The sequence below is a fragment of the Dermacentor silvarum genome, chromosome 2 (assembly GCF_013339745.2).
Source record: "Dermacentor silvarum isolate Dsil-2018 chromosome 2, BIME_Dsil_1.4, whole genome shotgun sequence".
Taxonomy (NCBI): Eukaryota; Metazoa; Arthropoda; class Arachnida; order Ixodida; family Ixodidae; genus Dermacentor; species Dermacentor silvarum.
In genome coordinates this window covers 174,242,188-174,263,928 of record NC_051155.1, presented here as the reverse complement: position 1 = coordinate 174,263,928, position 21,741 = coordinate 174,242,188, and the positions used below count along the sequence as shown (strand labels likewise).

The 21,741-nt window shown below is 43.2% G+C and overlaps 2 protein-coding genes across 2 annotated transcripts in view; both read left to right on the top strand.

Moving 5' to 3' along the window:
• Nucleotides 1–21,741, top strand: part of LOC119440572 (collagen alpha-1(VII) chain) — a 267,441-nt gene that overhangs the window by 98,497 nt on the left and 147,203 nt on the right. The window lies entirely within an intron of this gene.
• On the top strand, nt 8,122–21,468 carry LOC119442149 (programmed cell death protein 10). The gene is made up of 8 exons (XM_037706902.2): nt 8,122–8,324; nt 8,867–8,920; nt 9,395–9,518; nt 10,385–10,511; nt 10,786–10,867; nt 14,841–14,923; nt 18,308–18,406; nt 19,953–21,468. The coding sequence occupies exons 1-7, from the start codon at nt 8,253–8,255 to the stop codon at nt 18,390–18,392; spliced, it is 627 nt and encodes a 208-aa protein (XP_037562830.1). The 5' UTR covers nt 8,122–8,252; the 3' UTR covers nt 18,393–18,406; nt 19,953–21,468.

The following is a 21,741-nucleotide window of genomic DNA, read 5'->3' as shown; positions in this document are numbered from 1 at the left end:
AAAAGATAGCGAGCGCGATAAAAGTATCGGCCGAGTTCACTTTCACCGTCGCCTCCTTTGCGTCTCGAAGACGAACAGTTTAGTTATATATCGTACGTCAGCTACAACTGCGAACTCCGGTTCTCCAGCTCTGCGCACCCCTTGTGCACTGCATGTGCACTGCTCGTTCCCCAGCTTGTCTTATCTTTGCTGTCGTTGTTTCTGTTCCCTTTTCGTTGTTTAATTCGCCACCGCTTGCGGCAGGAGGAGTGCGAAAGCGATCACGGACGTGTCGAAGGAGTGCGCGTTTTTCCATGTTTCCGGTGCCGTGCGAAATGCGAACACCTGTTTCGCTGTTGCGCATCTGTCTCGCTTTTTATGTCGTGCTGACGCACAACAGTAGCTTTTCCGTGCTGCCCTTGTTTCGCGCATCTGTCAGAGCATTTGCACTGACGTTTCCCTTATTTTTTCTCTCACTCTCTGCCATTTACGTAACAGAAACCCCAGGACGAAAAGTACCCGGTTGGCCCATGGCTCCTCGCATTCTTCATCTTCGTAGTCTGCGGCTCCGGTGAGTGACCCTGAGCCCATATGGTTGGTGCGTTGCACGCTCGGCCTCAGAACTGCGACGTTTTTCTGCCAGTAGGCGAAATCCGGAAGCGCAAAGTGAGCGTGACATTTGCGACACACAACGAAAATCATCGCGACCAACGATCGCTCGATTCGATATGCAGACACGGAAGTGTATTCGTGCCTTAGTAGGATGCTGCTAGACTATATATATATAAACTACTCCAATGGCTTATATCTTCAGCATCTTGCATGCCTAATGCCTACGCAGGGAGTTTTCGAGATTAATCGGTGCTTCACACTGTACATAAGTCAAGGTTGTTCACCAAAGGTTACTTGTTCACTAAATCCTTGGTGTAACCTGGCAGTGTCTACTGAAAACTTGATTAAATGAGGGGTACGTAGGTAAAGCTCCTATGCATGTGTGTGTTCAAATGACAGTTTTACTGTACAGTTTGTCGTGTTAGCTGATCAGCTGGCAAATTCTGTCCAATTTTGAGTCAAGAACTGTTCAGCAGATTGTGGCAAGCAGTATAACAACTGTGTAGCTCCTTGCACAGCCACACAAAAGCATTGAAATTGCAATATGTGCCCATTTGTACATAGCACTGAGTAACAAAGGTGCCTCGGCTGCAGATTCTCCCTGAACTTTTCTGGCAATACGCTGCAATAAATAGTTGCCAAAGAAACACGGGCCTATTCGGTTATCTTTAAATATATGCAGATAGTGGTGTATGTCTATAATGTTATAGATTTAAGAATCACTGAGGAGTGTTATAAAAAAAGCAGGAACTAGTTAACTCAAGGGACAACACTGCCTTCTAATCGGCAGAGTTGTAAGTGTATTTGTGAACACCAAAGTAACATGTGTACTGTTTTGATGCACGACAGGGTGTGAATTGTATGGTTGAAGACATGGGGGAGAGGGCATTGCCTCTGTAGAATTGGGAGTGAACTTGCATCAGCCACTGCCTTTTTTGTCTTTCACCTAGAGAGCAGTGTTGGGAGAGGGAGGTGATAGATATCTTCACTGTCTTGCTTAACAAAAGCAGTACCTCTAACATCTGGGCTTTTCAATATACCATAGTGCGCAGATAGTGTTTGGAGCAGGCACTTACTTTTAGTTTGGATTAACATGTGCGATTCTGCTGGTAACTTTTTTAATTGTGTGGCTCTATGCCACATTTTATTGCTTCACAACACCCATTTACATTTTTCCACCTTTTCTTGGCTCCTTTGCAACCTCAGGTTACAAGTTCATGAAAGTGTCTTAACCTTTCTTTAAGGTTTTCATAGCGCAAATTTTTTCTACTCTGTACACGTGTGATATATTCCTGTTCACATCAGTGACTGTTGATTACACATGTCTGGGGACACAGATGTTTTGTCATGCACAGAAGTACAGTCTATTCTATTCTGCCCATTTAGCCTAAACAGTGCATTTCATTTAGGGGTGCTCCTTTTTTTTTAAATTCATGTGACTTTAGTGGCACAGTTTCATCCTGTTGCTTTAGCTGAAAATTTAAGCTCAGCTCATTAGTGGCATCATTGTAGTGCATACATAGCTTGCATGCAGAGATTTGTAGTATAAACCAAGCCAAACACAAGCATAGTCATGAGAGCTGCAAGGTAAAATAACTACCGTAGGCTGTAGTATCTTCAGCAGAGGCAAATGACTGGACAATGTCCAGCGTGGGTTATGTTTTTCAATCTCTGTGCTGCGCCACGCACCTGTGCTCCTGCAGACCAGTATGTGTTCGTCAGTACCTGTTCCAAGTTCCCGTACACAGGTTCTCGTTTTAAGCAATGGAGTGCAATGGTGTTTTAGGTGGATCATGTACTTATTTAATAACGGCCATATGTGATGATCCTTGTTCACTGTAGGATGCATAATGTGACACTGTCTCAAGATAGTGTTTGTCTTATCATTTCTCCAGATAGAATGTGCCAGTTTCATTACTGTTTCCTCATTATTATTAACGGCTTACAATACTTAACCAAAATTTTCAGTATTTCAAACATACTTGTAATTTCTTAACAAATTGGCCATTTCTGTACTTAACTCTCTGTGTGTGGTTTTTTCTTTTTTTTTCAGCAATTTTCCAGATAATTCAGAGCATCAGGTTCGGCTGAGCGGCCTCCATTCCAGAGACTGTGGACCATGACAAATCTGCTTCCCGTCCGGGGCAGTGGCAGTGAATGTGGAAAAAACAACACTGTCACACAGTAATGCTGGATTATGGAAAGACAAACTGAAAATTGTATACATTTAACACTCAACCACGTCTACCTTTGTTTAATACATTGTTACAAAGTGTGCTGTACAAAGATGCTCTGTGCTTCTGGTGATGCTTTTTAAAAGATATTTTCAGAAATAAAGCTTTCCTTTTTTTTTTAACTGTATACAAAGAACTGTGCTTGGGTAAACTTGGATTTTTTTTTTTAAGCAAGGCAAGTATTGCAAAAAGCTTTTGCACATCACGACTTTTCTTCAGTTTTGTGCAAAAGTTTCACTCATTTCTGCTACACATTTCTAGATGTACTGAAGATCAGGACACTTAAATCTTGTCTGGAGTACTTCGTTATAACATATTCATGATCTCTGTGGCACATTGTAGCACGCATCACATGGCAGGATGTGATCATTTACAGTACACACAAAACCTGTCATGCTGTTTACGTACAAAATGTGTGTGCAGCTGCCAATGAATGCAGCTATTAGGTCGTGGTACAAAAGATGTGGCTTGCCAAACGGGATGGTAGTCCCTTGAGTGGTCCAGTAGTGTACACCTATGTTTGCGAGTCGACATTGCTCTTGAGTGGACGAAGCTTGACAAGGTCAGTTTGGACACGTTGGTACGACATGACCAAACTCTTGGGCAGCTCTTGGGTGTATTGCTTCCTCTGTCCGCATTTTTGATCCTTTACGTTTTTATTCAATACTTGTTGCCACATGTCACATAGACTGACTTTTATCTTCCACTTTTATTTTTTTTAATATGACATCTGTATGGTGCAGCAATTCATATTTTTGTTAGTCGCGTCAAATCCACAAAGAACGTTGGTCCTTTGGTAATGGCCATTTTACACAAATCTGGCTCGATCTTTCAACAGGTGAAGCTGTAGGTTCCTGACGGACCACTACAGACAAGAAATTCTCGCGTCTAATTAAAAGATAAGTGACGAGTTACTCTGCACAGTTGTGGAATAATGCAGGATAAAAAAAAGCTAAATTGAAGTCAAAGGACGCCGAATTTGACGATTCCATGCAGATGGTTATTGAAGGCCATTCTTCAAGCGAAGCAAAATTTTAAACTGTCGACTACACTAGCAAATAATTTCTAAGTACCTGCACCAATCGTAGAAAAAGACTTCAAAGCAAATAAGCGTTGAACCTGGTGCAGTGTGTAAAGAGTCAAACCGGCAGTTGGAAACAATTATGTGCACGCAGAGGTACGAAAGGGTGTGTGTGTCGTGACTTGTGAGAGAAGGGGAAGTGCGCACTATGCGAGCTACCACTAGAATACGGTCGAGTGGGACGAGCGGCTGGGGCGGCGCATGTTTTGCAGTGAGGCGCCCGATGTGGAAAAATACTGTGGCGGCGCTGCGATCGAAGTGGATTGGGCCGCATCAAGGTCGCGCCGTCTTGAAACTGCTGGCGATACAGCTCGGCAGGGTCATTCGTACTACTTCGCGCGCTGATATTTGCGTTCAGACCGCTCAAATAGTGTTCATAATTGCATATGACATGTATTTACGCCTTAAGAATTCCTTGCTTTCTCTTCTTTATTTCATTTTTAATGCCGCTCGGTGATGCGCGTGCATTGCGGCGGGCAGTGTCGGCTTTCATTCTACTATGTTATTGTACGGTTCCCTTTGGCGAACAAATATTTTTCTCGTTCTTCAAGCAGCATGTATCTCACGTGCGTATTGTTGCGCAGGTTGCGCATATAGTTTTCAATCAGTAGGTCTTGCGAAACGCAGACGGAGAAACACATGTAACCTTCCTGCTTGCCGCTTCAAACAAGTACACAGCATATCTGCCCCATCCGGCGCCTTGTACTCAGATTTACGGGAAGGATTGTTATAGATCTAAAAAAAAAAAAACAGTAAACTGCAGCGCAACATTCCATTCAAATTTCCGCCTTCCTCGCGGAACAGAATGCGGAATAATTGGTACGGGGTCATTAATTGCGGTAGGACCTCGAGCGCCGAAAACAGTTTTAGTTAGTCATTCTATGGGCTCATTATTGGCCGTATATAAGCCGTGCGTGGAATTTTTTTTTCCTGTCAATACTCAAAAAAAAAAAAGAAGGAAAGAAAGAAAGCATGGCGCGGTAGCCTAATTAGTGGATATATATAGTGTGCACGGCGTTGGGCTGCTAAACTCCATGGAAATCGCGGGTTCAATCCAGGGACGATATTCTGTAAGAGTCCAATTAGTGGACTGCCCATTTCGGCTGTCGCTCATTGGACTCTTACAGAATACCGTCCCAGGTCGCGGAATTGGAGGGGAGCGAAATGGAAGAACACTCGTGTACTTAATTCTATATTTAGGTGCGCGTTAAAGAAGCCCAGGTGGTGAAAACTAAACCTCATAATCATATCGTGGTTTTACCGCGTAGACCCAAGAATTTATTTAAATTAAAGAAGAGAGAAAAAAGCATGTGGCTGCGTTCTTCGGCTTTTTTATAGGGGTGTAAACATAAAATAGTTGTAAATTATTCTCGAGTCTGATTTCCGAAAAAAAAAAAAAAAACATGTTACGCTTATCCTATATTTCATACGTAAATGTAATGCCGTTCCCAAATGTATGACCGCTCAACTCAGCAGCTTGTATAATATAAACGGCTGCTTTCAGTTATCCGGTGCACTATCATAACGACCATCATGAAACAATTAAAGGACTCACATACACGTAGAGATATGTGCAGATCTGTTGCGTTCGTTGAAGATAAGTGTGGTACCACATGGGGCACCCATTTTTAATGGGTTGCAAACATGGTGAGACTGTCAAAAAATTTTCCTTGCCTGAATCAAGTTAGCAGATTTACAGGCTGCCCCCAAACGGGGGTGTTTATATTGAATGACAGCTAGGAACTTGTTAAGCAGGACTTGTTAACACCCGTGCGTTAATTCTCCCAGGAACTGCGCCTCTGCGCAACAGCCACGACTACCCGGCAGCACAATCATTCGGAATAACAGTCCTCACTTGCATCGGTCACTCACCTTTGAGACTTCATGCGCAATGGTTCTGTTATGCGTTACATTCGAAAGGAAACGACTATTCGGCGTCGTACAGTATACAAATAACACTTGCGTATATATATATATATATATATATATATATATATATATATATATATATATATATATATATATATATATAAGATGGTTTTGCGTGCTATGAATATAATTTCTGCGAATGAGAGTTTTATGTGCAGTATTCACTAAGAAGTGTGTTTGTTACTGCAAATTAACACGTGCGCTTATTCCGGTCGGGAGTTCTCACTTTTTCAATTAGTGCATTTAGAATATTTGTTATTTTTTTCCGGTCCTTACACATATATCGTGAATATATAAGTCTATGTACCCTTTGATTTAATTGCCGGGAAGTACATTCGCCATTCTTCGCGCCACGCAGTTAATAAACCTGGTTTATTTCACTCTAATATTGTTTTCTTCGATCATTGTCCCTGATCAATATCCACAAACAAGAAGCGCGCGTAAAATGACACGATATCAATAATAAAATGTTCTTACGTAGCTTTATGTTGCAGAGATACCAGTTACTTTTAGAAGACAGTGGTAAAAACAGCAGTTCACTTGGCTAAAACTACATTTGGTACCGGCCTCCAAGAGTCATGGGCGCACCAAAGCAACTAAAACACACAAAAAATTTACTGCACAGACGTTCTGCTACAGTGGCTAGTTCTGCAAGAAAAACTGGGCGTCCACCAGTGTCCGCGTAGCGAACGCGCGCTCGCTAGCAGACGAGGCGCTTGACAACGACAGCAAAATTGAAGACGTTGCGTTGTATAATCCATGCCTAAAATATATATGTTGGGCAAAATGGTGCAGTTGAAATAAAGCACTATTTTAAGAGCGTACTATGCGCAATCGGCCTCGGCGCCCGCAGCGAAAGTACGTTGAATATGCCGCGGAGCGCGTCTCCGCCCCAATCCAGTTAAAATCTAGTGCGCTCGCAGCGCCCTCGCATAATTTTTCCACACGCGGCGCCTCAGCGGGAGAGCGCCGTTCGGCCCACTCGACCATTGTCTAGTACACTCTACACCGATCTCTACCATTGGGTGCTACTGCGTGACGTCACAAGCCGGTTTCAGTTTTCTTTTGGAAAACCGAAACCAGTGAGTAAAGCTAATAATAATAATAAAAAAAAATGGGGGGGGGGGGGGGAGGCAGGCGCGTAGCCAGGGGGAAATAGCCCCCCCCCCCCCCCCCCCCCCCCACAAAATTGTGATTTTTCCATGCTTCACCGAAAATAATTACTGAAAAATAGGTGTTTTCCTCACATAGTCGAGGCCTTCAGCAAGTGCCCCCCCCCCCCCCCCCCCCCCCCCCGAGAAAAATTCCTGGCTTCGGGCCTGAGAGGAGGTTAAAGCTAAGTTCACAACGTGCTAGACCATATATTGCTTCATGCCAACAGCGCTTGTTTAGCTCAGTGTGTATTCGCAGCTGCATTTTTCGTGAGCGTGTGCGCTCCGTAGGATCCAGGTGATTCTCCCGCGGATTTAGCACGGGTACGCATGTTTGCCCTACGCAAGAGAGAGGGAGAGTATCGATGAAATCGAACGAGTATGTACTGTGCGTTTGCTTTTCGTCCTTTCCACGAGCTGTCGTTGTGCCGTGCGTGCTGCCCTCGCTACAACGGCTTTAATACAAGCGACAGGTCACGAAAACAGGTTCTTTCTCTGCTCTCCGCTTGCGTTGTGTCACCTACGGCGCAGCGATCGTCGTGATATAACTCTGACGGACGGAAATGTTTGATCAGTGTAAGGAAGGCGTTCTCTAGAGGCACAGTAAGGGCAGGCAGAGGACTTCGCGCGCAGCGTAGTCACGGTTTCTTTTTTCTTTAATTCACTGACAAATGAATGTGGAGCTACCATCTGAATGTATGTTTCAGACCAAATAAATTGCTGCGTGCATCTTTAATTGATGGTCTACTTTCACTTGAAGTAGCACAAAGAAGTTAATGGCTCAGATCGCATCCAGAATTGTCATATTCTAGTTCGCAGATAATTCTTCATTTTCCGAAGTCAGTAAACCTCGTCTCTCCCATTCTTACTACTAACTAATAAATTTTGCTTCACTGTTTTGAAAGATTGTCAGACTATATCCTGTTGGTACACTCTGGCAAACAAAGGTCAGGCGAGTGAAGTTTTGCTGTTACCACGAGCTGAGTGTGCTCCGACCAAAATTTGTGCGTTTGAGACACTGCAGCGCTTGGACGTGGAAATCTTTCGGTGGGCACGCGCAGGTAGCAGACGACGTCGCTTCTTCCGCTCCGACACCGGAAGCAGCGCACGCGATTGACGCGTCACTAGGCGGCGGCGCGCCGAAAGTGACAAGTGGCGATGTTAATCGGGCCAGCAGCGTAGGTCGTCGGCAAAACTTCAGCTGATCGTGAAATCGATCTCGCTTTCTTCCGCGTGTCATCGGGTCCAGAGCACAACACCCGAAGCATGACAATGGGAGAAGAGTCTCCTGTCTCGTCCCTCGTGCTTCCAGTGCTGATTCGTCCTATATTGGACAAAGTAAGTGCCGTCTCCGTGTCGTTTCCGCGGTGCCTTTCCGCTTCAAGCTGTCAACGATATCACTCGCCTACCGCAGCCACCAACGCTACACCCTGACTTTCGCTGTCGTATTAGAGAACTTGGCTGCATACTTTGTTTCGTTCTAGTTGTCATCGTTTCTTGGCGCCAGAATAATAGATATATATAATCAAGCTGCCGAAGGAGTACTTGGCTAGCGCTGCCTCTGTAGGATGTCCGCCGTTGGCCTTTCTGCGAGAGGGTTTTTTTGAGGTTTTGTTGTGGACTGACCTTCCGACACGAAGCGTTTATGCACAGTCCATTTCCACTGCTCATGTCCGTTTCTCTGCGTTTTACTTGTAACGTTGATGCGCGGGGCCTCTGCCGGAAGCGGGAAGAGATCGAAATCGCTCGTCCGTTTTGCTGCCGTAGCCTCTGGTCTTTCTATGTTGAGCGCTGAAAACTTCGTGATCTGCACTCCTCCATGCACCTGTGAGTGCTCCGAATGTGTTCTTATGCTTGATTGTCTGTGCTTTTACTCACAGTTGGAAAGAAAAGATCTAGGGGCAGCCCAAACTTTAAAAGGAGCCGTCACCAAGGTGAGCGTCCTCTGTCTTTTGATCTCGTCGATTATCTGAGGAGGCATGGCAGTATGTCACGTTACATTGCCAATGCTAGCATACAACTTGCTGCAGTAGGTGTCAACTGTACAAGTTAGAAAAGAAAGCCCAGCGCATGTTTGTGTGTAGAGCTCAATTGGCTACATTCAGCAGCATTATTCTGCAAAATAAAGAAAAGATTGCTTTGAATCTGAACTAAATATTTGACGCCACCATGACTAAGTGTCACAACTACACATTAATATGATTAAACCATACTAACCATGACGCCTGCAGTTAAATGGTGTATGATGTCAGGAACTAAGGACTAAACATTGTTGATGATTATTCACTCATTTAAACGGCTTAGCGGTGAAATCCCGTTGTATTAGATAACTGTTAAGTGTGTGGTAGCAAACTGTCATATGTCCTGTAAACCATCAGTTAATTATTTTTATTTCTTATTTTTTAAAGGTTGAAATGGAACATCCTGGCTTTTTGTATGACCTTGTAATGGGACTGATTAAAGAGACTGATGTTTCCGTGAATGTCACAGAGTGCCTGCTGAAACTTCAAGGGTCGATTCCTGACAATGAAGGTATGTACAACATAAGTGCAATCGCAACAATTTTCGAACTTCATTGTCAGGGGCCCCATTACCTGCTCGCAGGTCTAACTGTATGCTTGTCTTTACGTAAAGGTATTCCCAAAAGAGTCATTAAGCTAAGGCTGTGACAATAAAAAGCATACGTGCAGCTCCTAAGCTGCACATATGTTAAGATTCTTTACCTTTGATTACCAGTTAAGTTTTGTTCAGACAGTATGTTGTGTCAGAGGTTTCAAAATTGCAAGTCCCATTCACCATCAACCTGTCTGTTGTTTTTGATGGGCGAATGTGGAGAATGCCACTTTACGCAGATACTAATGCCTTTTTATTTATGAGCTCAATACTTCACATTCACGGCATGTTCTTCAATTTTGGCAAAAGTGGCAGCCACTAAATGTTAAAATTGGAGGTCTGGATTGTGACACAAGTGTGAACAATTTGAGAAGCCACATCTCTCTAAATTGCGGGCCATGTGCACAAGCTATGCGAAGGCGTGGCAAATATTAAGTAATATACAGGAAGTGTCTGCAAATACATTGTCGGATATTTTGCTTGCCCATTCAAAACGTAATGCTTGGGATCAGACTTTGGACTTTTTACAGCTGTCTCCATGTGCCCCTTGAACTTTCTATAGGACTCTTTGTTGCCGCAAACTGCAGTTCAAGAAACACTGCATTATTGAGGGATGTGGTAAAGATAAAGAGTTTTACTGGTACTACGATTTCAAGCGGTGTGAATAAGTAATTAATTACTGCATGGGAGTTTTCTCATGCTGTAATCTTTGTTGAGCAGTGGATAACCAGGTGCAAGCACTTTTCATGTGGCCTTAACAGCATTTCTAACTATTTACATTACAGACCTGAAGTGCTCTAGGACAGAGGATGCTTTCCAAGAATTCAACCGGCGTGCGTCATACCTCAAGAAAGTTCTCAGTCGAATCCCTGATGAAATCAATGATCGCAAGACATTCTTGGACACAATTAAGTGAGTGTGACATGTATCTGTGTTGTGCAGTCCAAGTTGTGAAATTTTTATTTATGTGCTGTATGGCATTCGTCATATTTTTGTTATGCATCCTGTCGAACAGCAGGCCGTAAGCCACAATAATAACCCTCAAACCGGCTATAAACATGAGCTCTGACTGAGATAATTGAAACTTGTGCCAGGATCAGATGTACCCTTTCTCTTTGAATTTGAGTAATTTATAGCCATGTTGTGGGGGCGTTTTTACTGATCATAAACCTCACTCATCTTGCAGGGAGATCGCCAGCGCAATCAAGAAGTTGTTGGATGCTGTTAATGATGTTTCCACCTATATTCCATCTCCATACAGGAAGCAGGTGCTTATTCTTTTTTATATTTTATGTATAATTGAGTGGAAATTGAAAAAGAAAACTAGAATTACATTTACGCTAGATGTTTAAACAGTAGTAGTGTGCAAATATGTAGAATTTTTGACTGAATCAACTATCCATGTCGATGCAGGAGCAAGTGAGAAGCGAAACTAAGGCGAAATAAGTGTTAACCTCTACCGAAAATTGGCCTAGGTTAAACAAAACATATGCAGATATGATAGCATGCTGCTGGTTTACACTAGATTCTTCCACTTTATTAGTTTAGCACATCATGCTGAAGAATAGTGTAAAAGCAGAACTGAAGTTATAAGTTGAGTCGTACATTGTAACATTGAAAGTTATTTTTGTATGTCGGTGAAATGGAGCATTGTCTTCTGTTGTGCTCATGAAACATTCTGAGTGCAGGTAATTAAAATAAAGTCATACACTTCAAGACTGATATTGAGTGTTTTCTGCACATCAGTGTTAAAGTGTACTAGAACTGTCGAGTGGCGCGACCGAAGCCGGCGCACCTTGCATACCAGCGTCCCCTCTTTTGCAGAAAGTAGTGGTGGTGCTGGCGTCGCACACTCTTGAAGCAAGTTGGCGTATTCCGCTTTGTAATGCCTGTGTGTGCGTGCGCGTGTGCGAGCTCTGCTGCTCATTTGTGACTCAAATGAAAACAGAGTTCAAATCACTGCTATGCGTCCGGGTGCATGAATGGGTACGGTCGCACAGACCAAGGCCGCAAGGTATCGCTTTTTAAAGCTCCAAGAGATGAACGACAACTTGCGTGGGAGAGAAATCTGTGCAGACTTGATAAACCCCTCGACGGCGATTGCACTGTGTGTGAGCTTCACTTTGAGCCTCATTTCGTCGGGAGAGACTGTGTGCACATAATTAACAGAACAGAAACTCTAGTGCCAAGAGGGAAATCAACTCTTCGACCTGACGCTGTGCCGACTATTTTGCTGAATGTGCCTTCATATATAACCAAGAATACACTGACCCAGCGGCCACTGACAAAACGGCGTCAGTTTGCTTCTGATAATGACGATTAAATTTGTTGCATGTAAGAGAGAATCAACTGTGTGTAGCAGAATTTTGAATTCAGACGCTGTACTCACTACTCACGAAATTAAGTGCGTTAAAGAAAAAAACTGAGAAAAGCTTATAAATCTGTAAATCTGTTTTTTTTTTTTAAATATATCGCAGCTGTGCAAATTGCATCTGTTAGAGCATCTCAAGTGTACAAATGCGGTAAATAAATGTACAGCTTAGATGAAATATTTACAATGTCCTTGCAAAATTCCTTCTCAGAAATTATGGGTGTATTTAACAGCAAATACATCAATTTTGCACACTGTAGACGTCCCAGTAGATTATTGCAGTATACAAATGTGGGATATCTTTGTTTAGTACTGAGTTAAATTTGATGCTTGACTTTTTTAGTTTCACAATATTTGTATGTAAAAGATTGACAGCATTAATAAAAATTCTGCTTCCTTAAGTTTGATAATTTGAGAGCTCTCTTTCAAACCCCATCAAAAACGGTGCAGTGCAATGGATGCTGAGCAAATTGATCTTTCTTTTCGCGAGCATTTAGGTAGGAGGTAAGTGTAAGCTTCTTGAAGTTCCAATAAGGTTTATGATAACAGACAATATCCACCAATAGCCTTTGGCAGAATTTCAACTAAATTAAGCATTATTATGCAGTCATTGCAATACTACTTGCTCTGCTGAGCTCATTAGAATGTGTTTTGTAGAGGAAACTTGATAATAAACAGGCAATAAGATGAATGACTGGCACTGGTCACTGCAATAGTGACGTTTGATCCAACTTACGAGCAGCAGTTTAATAATACGGTTTTCTAGAATAACGTTAATGTCACGCTTCACCACAGTCAGTGATGTTTGCGCGTCATAAAGGAACCTCTCCGAGCCTGCCAGGTGCTCACCTGGCGCAGATTATAGTTGCAGCCGGGACAGTAATGTAGTTCAATTGTGGTGAAATAGTCATTTTCACGTTCCGTTTGTGGAAACTTGACATTTCTGCAAGCGCACCGGCAAGCAGCCGCCTGCAAGGCTGAGCGATGCTTTCAAGAGTGGTCGACTACAGCACCGCCGTTACTTTTCTAACGAAGAAGCCCTCTCCACGGCTGCCGGTCGCGCCACTCAATAGTTCTAGTACCCTCTATCAGTATTGAAGGTATGAGAGGACATCTCCAACTCTGAGCTGCATGCTACCACCAGGGTAATTGAACAGACAAAAATACTGCTTCAGGTTTAGCATGTTCCAATTTTTGTTCCGGTTCGGATAAATAAAAATTTATAACGGTTCGCAAACCAGTTTGCAAAACTGAACTGATTCGCGAACTGGTTCTGCTCAGTAAACTTTATTCTACTGTATGGCGTAATGCTGCAGAGCGCTGTCGACTTCTCTGCTCTTTGGCGCATGGGAGACAGAATCAGTGTTCTTTTTTACATAAATATCAATGAGGTTTAATGTTAAACATAAAGACTGTTATCTTAGGCACTGTCACTCCAAGAGTATGCGGCATGCAATGCGGCGCCTCGACACGTCCTCCCTCTTTCCTGCATTTAATTGTCATCTATACCGAGTATGGGCAAAACAATAGAAACTTGCAGAGGTGTTCAAATAGCGAATTTTTTAAAATGAAATCACGAATACGAGGAGGGGAGTTACAGATTTGTAAACGCAAATTGTCACGGTCACAATTAATTTATTCAAAAAATTTTGTTTTCTTTGTAAATGACGCATTGCTATTTAGCGACATAACATTTCAAATTTAAGAAGGAAAAAAAAAACTGTCTTGTATGTGTATAGCCAAAAATAGCACACATTATTAAGTAAATTATAAAAATTTAGCACATCTCAGGGATTCCTCACTTAGTTCTCTCACTTTCTCTTCTCCGGGACACTGTCTTTTTTGCGCTCTTTGTGTCCTGGCACGTGCGTTTTATGGTTTATCTGGTAATAGTAGCAAGCTGGTTGAAGTAGGAACTTCGACAGAAATGGCGATTCTGCGGTGCCCCTGAAACAAAGTTTCGGCAAAAGAATGTGACTGGCACGGCTGACTTTTTAAGTGTGAGTGTCTGTGCCGAGGTGGCTGATACAATGTTTAAGTTGCCAGAATGCAGCGCCCCCAAGCAGCGCTGCCCTTTTGTGTTGCTGCTGCGCCATGCCTAGCGGGCTAGTGATAAGTGGCCGCGGTAGTCGTCGTTCAGACGCAATAAACATGTGAGTTCATCGAGACTAGGCATGCTTGGCTTGTTTCTTCAGTGGCTGCACTTAGCGGGCCAACTACTAGGCGTGCTTGGCCTGTTTCTTTGGTGGCTATACTTCGCGGGCCAACATGGTTCACATTCAGTGAGCCATACGCAATTGTACCAGTGGCTGTATAGTTACTGCACGTACCTATCGTCTGTCTACATTCTCGTACACAATGCAACTCATTGGTAGTCGAAACAATGTTCTCGTGGGGTGCGCCATCTGAAAAGTACTTATTTCGACTAATCACTTATGTATGAGCACCTGTTCGCACCCTATATGCTTGAACTGTTTCATGCTGAACCGGTAACCATTATCATTTTTTTTTGGTTAAGCTGCCGGCACATCCGAAGAATATTGGTTCGTGTTCACTTTCGGCTAGAATTCTGGTTTGGGTATGATTTTCGGTTCGGGTTAAGTTTGACACGCTGGCTGCCACATCTCAAAAACTTCTTTGAATGGTTGTCAGAACTCTGTACAGACTCACCTGAACAAGTCATGAACTACCGTGTTGTATGCAGTCTAACTGACATGGAGGCTTTTCCTATATTTTTAGAGATAAAATAAGTGGACGTACCTAGCACTGCCACACAGCTACAAAGACCACAAGTTCATTGTGTCTTTCGAGCTAGAAGAGAAACTGATGTGTGTTGTTTGCTTCAATATGTTTACCATTGTTTGTCACAGGCATTGGAACATCGAAAACGGGAGTTTGTAAAGTACTCCAAGCGCTTTAGTAACACCCTAAAGGAATTCTTCAAGGAGGGGCAGTAAGTGGAAGTTTCAAAACTCATTTTTTTTTTTTCATTTTCATTGTAGTGCACAATCATTGTATTTCAGTCATTGTATTTTCATTGTAATGCATGTACATTTGTAAATACATACATGTGTATGTTTGCATGTGCACTCTTGAATCTTCAGCAGGATGGGAAAGTCGGGCTAGTTGGTGCAGTTGCACAATTTTGACAGGGCAGAACACACACGACAATTAGCACGTTTGCAAATCTTATGACGACTGGATCATGCTACTCGGAATTAGCATGGATTTGAAGCACATTGGTGATTGTGTAGGTAGGGTATACAATCAGACGCGACTTGGAGGCAACTGTTAAATAGACATATCTGAACTTTCTCACAGGGATTAAAAACAAAGTGATGCCCTTCTTTTTAACATATTCCACCTCTCTGCACACTGCCTTGTCTTGTTTTATTGCGATAGCAATTATGTGGACACTTCAAGCAGATTTCTGCTGTCGGCGTCGCCGTGAGGTTCTGTATAAAGTCCAAGGGTGATAAAATCGTCGCCGCGAGCCGTATATGCGAGTGAAAGCGCGTGGGGGACACGCGCTATCACGGAAAGCGAACGGACGGCGAAGAGCAAACGCGACTTCAGTCGCGCGAGAGGCTGTGGGGGTATGGGAGGGGGGGGCGGGGGGGGCAACGCTGTGCTGCGACACCAAATGCGTATCTTGCAACCGGGCGGAAGGGGAAGGGGTGGCAATGCAATCTCCCACGCGAAAGGGGGAAAACGGGAAGGCAGCGCGGGAGGGAGGGGCGGGCTTCTACTCTGCCAACAAATGCATTCTTGCACTTTGCGCCCGTACTGGCTGCCGGTGTCATCGCATGCACCATATCTTGCAAGCTATCTCCACACGGCTCTGACCTTTGTATGCGCCGTGCATTCGCCGCTCAGTTTCCGTTGGAGCGATAGATCGCATGAACCTTCGCTCGCTGCCAGCGTTTTGACAGTGGTTCTCTGCGTTCATCGAGTGTGATCTATTCATGTTTGCTTGTGCGCGCTGACACCATGCTTCTTAATTCAGTTAGTAAGCGAATGCGTCCAAGTTTATGCAGCCGATAAAACTACTATCCCTACTCCGAATAGCTCTCTACTAATTTGCTATCGCAATTGATGCTTCGCCTTTCGGGCGAAAATGCGACATATTTTGTGACAATTTTTATTACTCACGTGTACAACCAAAACTCTTTCTTATGTAAAGGGAATGACAGTATATTCAGTATGCTTCCGTTATCATAGACTGTGCAAACAGCACTAAAAGTACATGATGTATGCTCATCGTTGAGAGATAAAGTGGTCATCGAATGGGGGGGTTGACCTCGTTTTGAACTGCCGAGGTTTAAATGAGCAAGATCTGAATCACATTTGGCCTTTTTGGTGATGGTGATGTGAGAAAATGTTTACAGCTGGAAATATTGTTTTGCACAGATGCTCCTAGTATCCAGTAATTGAAATTTCTGATTGGAGAACACTGGTTCAGCTTTATATGTTCACTTCACATGTTAATTACAAGGGGTTTCATCTTGGTGGGGTGGTACACTCTATAGTCATTTACAAACAAAGAAATTTAGGAGGAACACCTCCTATTGAAAGCATGCTGCGCTTGCGGTCTGCCCCTCTGCACTTTAAAAAAATTGGCAGATTAGTGATTCCTCCAGCTCTGAACTTATTTACTGCGACAACAGTTAGTTCCCTGATTACCCCCATCTCTCCGAACATTGTGCAAACCTTCTGAAATTCTGTGCGAACTCTCCAATCTGGGAGTGGTGACAACGCTGTGGCATGCTGATGACACTGCCATGTCAGTAATGGCGAGATGACAAAGCCGGCATGATACGAACGGCAGCATGACAGTGAAACTATGTTGACTGACATCTAAGACAGAGAAGAGCTGTCTTCGTGAGAGTAACAGAGAACAACTGCTACATCACACACCATCTACGCCGAGAAAGTGTGTTGCCTTCGAAATGTGTGTGCCAACGCCATACGTGTTCGAGTCTGCATAGTGCGCGCTAAAGCTCTGCACAAAGTGCCAAACATTAAAGCTCTATAAGAGTGGAGTGGTTGTGGTGTCTAGCTCCTAATCGTACATCTCCGCTATCTGGGCTGGCATGAGTTTAATGCCTAGTTACAGCAGTGGGCAGTGCTTTTCGAGCACTATAGGGTAGAGTAGAAGAAGGTTCAATATCACAGCAACAATGATTGTGGTGGCCTAAAGACAACAACGGACAGGGCAAACTAAGTTGCGAGCTCTAAACAGCTGTCGCAGTAAATGTCTTCTTGTCTCACACAGACACGGAGGTGAAGACCCTTCTGTGCTTTAGCAATAAATGGACAAAGCATGGTCTGTTGCACACAGCCATGAGGAGTATACAAAATGCTTCACTTGCAATAGCACCAAGTGCACATAATTGTTGCAGCTTGAAGTGGAGCCAACAGGATCAAGCATAAAGCTGTGAGAGAAACAACCATGTATCAAAGATGGCTTAAGCACTCAGGATTGCATGTGCTGTACATGCACACACAGTGCATCTCATGGCCGCAGGATCTGTGCCTTGAATGAGGAATCTGTTTTCACCATGTAGTGCATTGCACAAGCATGTAACAGATGACAGGGAAGGGCTATTGAAACAGCTGCATTGATGTAGGAACACAAACTTTTGCACTCCAGAAGAGATGAAATGAGCAACAGTGATTTGCATTACATTGAGTATACAGATTCCCTTTGATGTGCTTCCACTGTTGCATTCTTTGGTTGTCGCTGACTCGGACAGCAACCTTACTATACAGCATTTCATTTGCTCTGGGGAATCGTGGCCAACATGACTAGAGCTGTGACCCAAATTTAGATTGTATTTTCAAAATAACTCTAAATATTGGCAGACGTCCTAGCAAAGGGCTGAGGCTAACATCACTTGTTAAGCACATCACGCATGTGCTTAACCAACACAGATGTCCTCTACGATTGAGAAGAGCTTACCACCCACAATCAAAACTGCATTACACAAGCTTCTCTGTTAATATTATGGATATGTACAAATTGTAAAATTCATCAATCAGCTCACACCCCTAGTCATCTGTAGCTGGTTTGAAAATAATTCTTTACTTAAATTGTTGCGCCTCAAGTAGCATTACTTCGCAATGGCATATCAGTTTATGTGGTGTGGTTGATGTGTGGTAGTTATTGGTGCCACCGATGTCGGGAAATCTCGTACCAAAAAGATGCCAGGAAATGTTTCGTGTGGTTGCAGCCATATTTGTTTTCATTCAGTGTACATTGAGGCTCATTTCAGCCACATTAAGTGCACAAATTGTAGCAGGAGCCTTTGCCTCACCTCCATGCTCTCTCTTCCAGGGTACAGGCAGTTTTTGTGAGTGCAGTGTACCTCATCTACCAAACAAACCACATTATGGTCACCGTCAAGAATGAATGTGACTAAGGGCAAATGCTGAGGTGAGCTGGCTGTTTCTCCCTTCAAGTGAAGGGCAGGAGCTTCCACGAGTTTGAAGGGCTGCTTCTGAGCTGATTGGTTCACGATTATTGCAGCATTTAGCCTAGGTTTGTGGACAAGACACACAGAAAGCAAGGCATCGCAATGCTGACTGACAGCTGGCATCTCTATCTCTCTTTCAAGCAGGGGATGCGCTCTGAAGTTGGCTCATTTTTCAGGCACGGAGAGTACCAAAGATGCACTCTGAAAAAAAATCTCACAGAAAAATTTTTCGTTGTTTTTTTTTTTACAACGCAGTACGAAAAACTTGGTTACATGCTTTTGCTTAGTGTTGTGCGCCGGTGAAACAGCACCAGCTTGAAATTTCGCAAGAATAGAGGCTGTGAGGCTGTTTCATGCCTGCCCATCACACAATGGGTGTCATGCATAGCTACAATGCTGCAAAGTGTGAATGTCACATGCAAGGTTGTCACTGCACAATGCTGTCAGTTTAGGCTGTGTTGCATCGAATCCAGTTTGGAACTTTTTGCATACACACCAGCTAGGTGCCATACCGTGTGGTACTCATATGATCTTAGTAGGTGCTTGTAGTAGTTGGCCAGTTTCCATCAGACCCAATTGCCACTTTGACTGCTCAGACTAGACAGCCTGAGCATTATCTCAGGGCTGTTTGCTGCTAACACTGGTAACAACTGATACAAAGATATTAGCGACATGCTTTCTAGAACAGGTTGATGCTGGCTGGTGGTGAATTTGATAATCTGTATCTGGGCCTAAACAGTGCCATTTCATTCGGGAATCAGCAATGGAAAGTTGTGGTTTGGTACCAAATTGATAAATGTTTCTTCAGTCACCAAAGGGCACCCGGAAAGCAAAGTAATTGCATTGCCAATGAGGGCAAGGGTACAGACAAGGGTACTCAAGTGGTGTCAGCTTTGTTCACAGCTGCTATGTTTGCAACATTGTGCATGTATGTCTGAAAAATTGAGTGACACTATGCAGCATCCAAAATTTCAGTCGGCAATGTACATAGGTTCCACGGAGTATGTGGCAGTGCAACAGAGATGTCTGAATAATTGAGCAGGTCTGCCAAACTAGGCAACCAAAAATTTGATAGGCGACTATACATAGAAAGAAATTGGAAGTAAGGAAATAAATTTGTTCCAATAATGTTAAGGGCAGTCTATTATATCTGTGTAAAGTGGTGGTTTCCCTCCAGAGTTGCCCTCCAGGGTGGTTGTATATTGACTTTTGGGCTAAGTGAAATGAGTTGAAAGATATGGCCCGACATATTGTAGTTTGCAGTTGCTTGCATTGCAAACGCTGGGTTGACCAGGCGCACAAGCTCTCGAAAGCTCCGAAACACCATTGCATTCAGCAGGCTGCTGTCATACAAAAGCATGACATCAGATGACAGTTACGCACAGATTGTTTGTGCATCACTGTGAATGTCTAGTGCTACTGAGCATGCTTCACATAATACTGCACAGTGATCGCAATAATTTGCTTGCACTTAGTGTGAAACTGAAACTTAATTTTTATTTGCAGGATAATTGCCAGCTTTCTGAATGCTGGTAAGGCGTCAGCTTCATAGTCCACGTGGATGTCAAGGAAGTAGAGGTGGTTGCCAGGGATCAGTTGTGGTGCAGTCATGGCTGACGGTGACAGTGCCCAAATCCCATCAGTGCTGTGGCTGAGACCCGATTGTGTTGCATTCGCATTTACACTGTATAGTGGAGCTACAGGGAGGGACACTAACAAGAGCTTTCCCACACACACGAATGTGTGATATAACACCAACATTGTGTCAGTGGGCCTTGTCTCACTCGCCTACGTTTCTTTGGTTGTGAACTCCTGCATTTTCATTTAATTTGTTCATCAACGAACCTAATCAGAAGGAACTGGCATTACCTGCTCACTAAGTTCCTTCTTTAATAAATAATTTTCTAGCAGTTGTGTATTTAGAGCAAGCAATTGTAAACAGGAATTGTTTTGAAATGTTACATTTAGCATTGATTGAACATATATGTTTTGTTGACAGTTACATTTATGAAATGATTTTCATGAATAACTAACCAGTGGCTTTTTTGGAAGGTTAGTTTTGCCAGGACAGAAATGTGTAATTGTTAAAAAGGGTATTTAAAAGTGGGGTTTCTTTTGTGGTGGTAGTCTCGTAGACGAGAGCAGCTGGCGCAAGGGTGCAGATTATGAATGGCAGCTGTTACGGGTGCCCATTCTTTAAACATATCCGACAGGCTTCAGCTGCCAACTAGCTGTTTCTGTGCAGTTGTTAACTGCAGAGCATGTTGCTTGTACTAGCTTAAATATACTGACATTTCTTTAATTAAAGAAAGTTACCTTTCATTGAAGCCTGTGAATGCATGTACTTACCCTGGTCGGCAATTTCACTAAATCAATATGTTTAGTGCAAGTCTTCTAAAGGCAACAGTTGTAATATATTCTCACTATTCAAATGCACATGAGCAACTTTAAAGTGTTCTTCCTGGAAATTTGCTTGCCTGTGTAATTGATTCTTGAATGATGCACTTTCCAATATGGCCACATGTAATTTTGTTACCATAGAGTGCAAAAACAAAGCCTCTGTTATGAAAGGGAAGAACAGGTCGCAACACATAACAGAGCAATAGATTGCAGAGACAGTTGTGGAAACTAAAGTTAATTTCTAGCTGTTTGCCAAAATTACTTTTATGACCCCCTGTGGTCTTGTAAAATGGGCAAAAAGTAACAATAATCAAACTCATGTGCTGGAGATGGGGGCAGCTCTTTATTTTTTAGATACACAAGCTCTTTAAAGCAAGCTTTAAAGCCCAGCTCTACTGCTTTGGGAGTGAGGCATATTGTACTGTGACAGCCAAGTGCAACTATGCAACATATGTTGACTGTACTAGCGTTATTTTCCATCACCAGTGCATTCACATAAGATGTGGCATGCAGTTGTTCATCTTTCCTCCCCCCGGTTGACTGTTGACTGCATGGGAGACACAGATGTTGCACGTCCACGTCTCTTCATTTGGATGTGACATTATTAAAGAAAATACCTTTACCAATGTGTTCAATGACCTTCACTCCTTGGATCACACTTTTCAATATTAGTTAAGAGATGCTTCTAAATTTTGCATTCATTTTTCAAGTTCATTGTGTGCGTTGGTACTCAAGGAGTGATATAAGGTGTCTCGGTTCCATTTGTGTGATGACGGATAGGAGGCAGGTGCATCTTGCATTGTAGTACATTTGAACCTTGACATAAGGAACATGGATATAAGGAATTGTATATAGCAAAGCACAATTTTCATTGGCCATGCTTCCAACTGCCTTT